We start from the raw sequence: 6,150 nt of genomic DNA, 5'->3' as shown, positions 1-6,150 counted from the left end.
AAATAACCTACTATCCACGAAGCAGCAGAATATTGTAGGTATATCAGAATACAGGTATAACAAAAGACTTTTACATGCAGAAAAGGTTGAACAATGCACACAACGATTTTCAGCAACAAAGTGAACTACTTGGTGATCAAGAAACTATTATTACGACATTTAAATCCGTATCAAAGATCAAATCCACTACACACTCCTAAAGTAGGACAGACTAACGTCACCTTCGATCATGCATATTTGCCAATGTGATTATATAAAATTTGTTGTTCAATCAATCACCAGTGAATACAAGACAAAAATTGCAATTATATAAAATTTGTCGTGTTCCTGCACTCCAGATATGTATGCAACACAGTCAAATTTTTGCCATTGGATACTACCTACGTTGCAATTATGCTTTTGGACTATATGAAAAATGCAATACTATCTTATTAATAAATGCCAGGAGTTGAACTCTCGAAAAACCACATGCAATAATGCGAAAGATTTAATCCAGAATGGAATTATGTGCCACCATCAATACATATACATTAAATTTGCTAATTTTACGTTTACGTCACAAGTTTTATTAAAATCGGAGTCTGCCCAACTGCGACCTCTTCCTGCTAGTAAAGTTATCTTTTGTTTCCTTTATGTCTTACAAATATTGTGACACTGAATTGATCAAATTGATGAGTACTCTATTTAAATTATTCTTCCATTTTTTCTAAAAAAACGTTCTATAAATGACTTCATGATGAAATATGCTGAATCGGTACCTTTATTTATATTTTTATTTAATTTATTTATATATTCTCAATAATGCTCATGTTGCAGGGCTGTTTTTAAGTGTTTCCAAACATGATACAAAACCCACGCTAATGTATTAGTAGTATTGTGCTTTGAATTTTCTTCCATCAGGATGAAATTGCGCTTCAAATACATATTATACTACGAGACACTAATTGCACGAATATATGTCACATTTTACCATTAGTCAGATATTAATATTTTCATAACAGGAACTGATATCGAATCCTTACCTTTTTCTTTTTTTGAAAATTAGTTTGCAAATTTGTAAGAATATGTATATATTTTTCATTTGCTAAAAATCTCTTCCTAAACGATGTTCTATCTTAATTCTAATTTTTGTTATAGTTAAGTACTGTATGAATATCTTCTTCACTGATTGTGTGTTGGTGTTTTTTAACCTCAGGAAAAAAGATCGTTCGTTATATGAGATGGAATTTGAAATTCAATTATTTTCACCTTCAGCTTAACCTATAAAATGTTATCTGTAATGAAAATGTCATTAAAATGCAAATGTAGGAGCAATCAATAATAAAAAGTCAACTGCGGTCGATATTTCATGTTTAAAGACCATTCAAGACTCTTTTTTCCTTGGTTTTGGAGATAAAAAGCGTTAATAGAATCATTCATGCTTGACATTATGCACTTTCAGTAGTAGGGTGATGTTATTAAAAGAATGAGTATCTAGAGGTGTATCACATCGAATATCGATACAGTACTGTGACATACGTATCGGTATCTACTATTGCGAAGTTGCATTGTTGTTCGATTTTTGGTAAAGAATACGCAGTAGAAATAGCATCAGGTAACAGACGATTCCTTGTTATTTTTATTCAATTGCGTCTTTCATTAATGTCATTATTATCAATTTCATGATTATAAATATCATATATATCAAAAATATCATTCGGGTCTTTAATTATTACAATAGTTTAAATGAAGTTTTTGAATACTCAAATATTTTGTATTTTACATTTTACGCAGTAAAATGGCTCATTATTTTGATTTTGCAATAATTTGCAACCAATCAGTAGAGGTAATCGGAACATATGCCTTCGTAACGTATCTGCACGAAAGACCCCTTATTTTTTAGCAAAATTTGAGTTTAGGGTCGGTTTTTCATCACTTATTACTAGGATTTGCTTCGAGTTTCGCGTTCATGAAAATAGAAATACGCTCCGCGGTGACAACATTAACCATACGAGATATTTTATGCATTTTACATTTTAAATGGTAAGATCCCTTGCTTTTAATAAACAAACTGAAGTATACATACGTAATATTGATTACATATAAGACAAACGGTGAAATGGTAGTAGAGAGAGTATGTATTTACGCAATTATTCTATTAAATTTGAGCAAAGTACTTTACATCCTGATAAAATGTATTTCTCTTGTTATATTTATCACATTCCTTATAATTATACTTGTTATCTCTTCGGATAACAACATAAACATCGTTTCATAGACATTCAAGAGTTAAAAGGACTTTATGTTCAGTATTTTTACAAAATTGCTGTTAGTTGATTATAATAAATTCAGTTGTATACTATATATAAATGTATCAAATCTCTATATCACATCAATTTGTGCTATAAAAGGCTTGGTATTTTAAATATCAGGCAGGAAACAAATTACAAAACTAAATGACATAGAACATAATGCAGCATAACATACATAGGCATGATAATATAAAAACATATTACACATATATACAAAACAATATAGATATATATGTTTATAATGACACATATAATATAAAACTATGTACATATACATACGTACATAATAAAATTACAGGATACATGAAAATTATAATAAAAATATACATATAATATATGACATATAACATGTAAAGGTATTATATTCTGATTGATTTCATTGACCGCAGTTCTCATTTACATTATCACATTCATCAGTTTCCTGTGGCAATCAAATTTCAATCAGGTAATGTGAAATACAGTAGAGCCTCCTAGTATCAAAACTAACAGAGGGACAAGACTGTTCGGATGTGGGAACAATCACTTTCATATGAAATTTCATTTATTCAAATACAGATTAAGATTGATTGACAATTCCTTTAAATATCCATGCATTTCATATCTTCTGGGCTGTTAAGTCACATAATTCTTTTACTTTTTCTAAATACTGTTTGTGTGGAATCTATGGCAAATATAATATCTATAAAATCTAATCTATGACAAATATTTGAACTGAAAATGTGAAGACCCTCAAACATGGATACAATAAATAAAGAAACGAATAAAAACGGGACCAATGAAGGATTGAATAAGACGAATTCGCTCGAGGAATTCTACGCTGGTAGTGGGATCCTTGTGACTGGAGGAACCGGATTCATAGGAGTCGCTCTACTGGAAAAACTGATACGCGTGTGTCCACGCGTCGCTGCTATTTTTGTACTAATTCGTCCAAAATCTAACGAAACGATAGAACAACGATTTAAGAAGATCATAGATGATCCCGTTCGTAAATGTTATTCATGTTTCTTTCAATAATAAAGCCTGTCGGGAGCTAAATTGATAAACTTTCGTTTCTGGAATTGAGTTGGTATTTTTTTGTCTTCAGATTTACGATGGCGTCAAAGCAAAACACCCCTCAGCTTTGAGCAGAGTTTATCCCATGAAAGGTGACGTGAGTCTGCCGGATTTAGGTCTTTCGCGAGAAGATAGAAATCTGCTGTTAGAAAAAGTAAACATAGTGTTTCACGTCGCGGCCACTGTGAAATTCAACGAGCCGTTGCACGTGGCTGTTAATGTGAATACGAAGGGTACTCTTCGTGTCATCGATCTTTGGAACGAACTAAAGCATCCGATTAGCTTCGTTCACGTCAGCACAGCTTTTAGTAATGCGAATCTATATGAGATTGGGGAAAAAGTTTATACGTAAGAATAAGTTATACGAAAACGTTGTTCCATGGTTTATGAATATTATATTTGTAATTATAGCGTGAAGAATATGTTCACATATTATTAACTTTGCAGCACGAGCTTGAAACCTTCGGAAGTAATAGATATGTGTGACAAATTCGACAAAACGTCGATCAACGAAATAGAAAAAAAGATTTTAAAAACTTATCCAAACACATACACATTCAGTAAGAATTTAGCAGAGCAGATTGTAGCAAGTAAGTGCAAAGATCTGCCAGTCGCGATAGTCCGGCCAAGCGTAGTTGGTGTCTCTTTAAAGGAACCATGTCCTGGTTGGATACAGGGTACTTCTGCATTTACAGGTACTTTCATAGATCTTTTTCAATAGTAATTGTTCAATACTCCTTACATCTCCCAAATGTGGATTAATGAAAGGCTTTCCACTAGATCATGATAATTGTAATTTTAATTTGTCATTCCTCACAATGTTGAAATTTCATTCTTATCTATTTAGCGCCATATCTCTGGTAATCGAGAAACACAAATAGTTTCTAAACGAATTTAACGTTACCAGGTGTCTTCCTGCTTGTGAGCAGAGGATGTGCAACAGTAGTACGGGGCAGGAGAGATACAAGATTAGATTTAGTGCCTCTTGATTTCGTAGTTGACACGATAATTTGTGTTGCATGGCATGTCACGCTACATCGTGATCGTGAAGTTAAAGTTTACAACTGCACGAGTAACGCATGTCCTTTTAAGTAATATTTATTACGAATTTTTTTCGACTAATGTAATTCGATTCTTATAGTATCACAAAAGATTCAGATTATTTAATTAACGTGGACAATAGGAGACCAACAAACATAGACTATCTCAATATGTCATTAGTTTAGAAAAATAGCAATACATATAATATTTATGTCAATTTCATAATAATAATTTTCCGAGATATTCGTATGATAATAAACTGTGCTTTAAGTATAATTCTAGTAATCAATAATAATATAAGCGTTTCAATTGACAAGGTGGGGTCCGGTGACAGATGCTATGGTAAAATGTAGCATAGAAATGCCACTGAACGATACGCTATGGTATCCAAGTTGTTCAGTCATAGCTAATGAATACATTTACAACGTTCGGAGTGTAATTCCGCATATTTTGCGTGCGTTCGTCATAGATGTCTTTTTAAGACTCCGGGGTAGTAAACCAATGTGAGTATTCTACCAATCCTCGAACAAAGAGAACAATCTTTCGGGAATAATTTCTAACTTCATTTATAATAATAATTAAAAATGATATTTCAGAATGATGAAGCTTCTCAGAAATGGCAATAAGCTGTTCACATTCATAGGATATTTCATCTTGCACGAATGGACTTTCGAAAGAGATAACTGTACCGACTTGGCGAGAAAAGTAAAAATGTTGAAGGATAGCGATATGGTAAAATTAGATTTACGGGATATGAATTGGGAGAAGTACGTCGCTACTTACCTGATGGGGATTAGGAAATTTATTCTGAAACAAGACTTTAAGCCAACAGCCCGACAACGGTTAACAAGGTGCATATAAAAGTATCTTTGTATACAAAAATAGATACTAATTTAAATACATACATTTTCGGTTATTTCAGGTTGTACTGGATACATCAGATCACCAAAATATTCGGTATAATAATTTTGCTATGGATAATATTATATTTAGTGTACTGACTATTTGAACGTTACTTTTTTCGCTTCGAACCAAGAACAATATAAATAGAATTTTATAAAGAAGAGATTCATCATTTCTTTCATTTTGTCTTTCTACTCGTTTCATTTTTAAATAAATTCATTTACGACATTGTTTGATAAGGATGTATGTATTTACATGCACACGGTTTCTGATTTGTCATATCTTTACTCCTTGATGTTTCTAGTACAATGCATCTGCGAACGTTCATACATCACCTTTTAGTGTATGTTTAAAGATGATTTCTACATAAAAATCCTGCGGCAGGTCTTTACGTAATGCTAAACAACAAAATAATTATATACAGAAAAATAGTAATATTTGCTACTAATAATTTGTATATTAAATTTGTTCACTGAAAATAAATATTTTTCCGTATAATCATAAAAACTTCTTTCATCCTCCACCAAACAAAAGTTAAGGGATAATTATACGATAACAACAATAATTCATCATTGAAAGATCCTCGAAGCAATAAGCAATTATGATAGAAAGTAAATATCTTTTAAAATAAGATAGTTCTAAATGCTCACTTTCGTTTCCGAATTGTTTGTTCACTAACCTTGTAGTTCTTTGACCAGTCGGCGTTAAAATATATGACACTATCGACGAAATAGGAAACAGACGTGACAGTAAGAACTGAACAAAATATTACTTTACATAACAAGTAGTAAATAGTGTACGTTACAAGTGATGTTTGGGGCATCCCCCTCCAATAACCTTGACATTCATATATGTTATCAAG

The 6,150-nt window shown here is 31.9% G+C and overlaps 1 protein-coding gene across 1 annotated transcript; it reads left to right on the top strand.

Moving 5' to 3' along the window:
- The first annotated feature begins 1,477 nt into the window (after positions 1-1,477).
- LOC100647284 (fatty acyl-CoA reductase 1) lies at positions 1,478-5,765 on the top strand. The gene is made up of 8 exons (XM_048413924.1): positions 1,478-1,594; positions 3,017-3,272; positions 3,376-3,692; positions 3,792-4,039; positions 4,252-4,435; positions 4,703-4,888; positions 4,982-5,236; positions 5,308-5,765. The coding sequence occupies exons 2-8, from the start codon at positions 3,027-3,029 to the stop codon at positions 5,384-5,386; spliced, it is 1,515 nt and encodes a 504-aa protein (XP_048269881.1). The 5' UTR covers positions 1,478-1,594; positions 3,017-3,026; the 3' UTR covers positions 5,387-5,765.
- Positions 5,766-6,150: the final 385 nt, after the last annotated feature.

This window comes from Bombus terrestris, chromosome 17 (genome assembly GCF_910591885.1).
Source record: "Bombus terrestris chromosome 17, iyBomTerr1.2, whole genome shotgun sequence".
Taxonomy (NCBI): Eukaryota; Metazoa; Arthropoda; class Insecta; order Hymenoptera; family Apidae; genus Bombus; species Bombus terrestris.
Note: the sequence above shows the minus strand (reverse complement) of the source record. Positions and strands in the feature narration are given on the sequence as shown.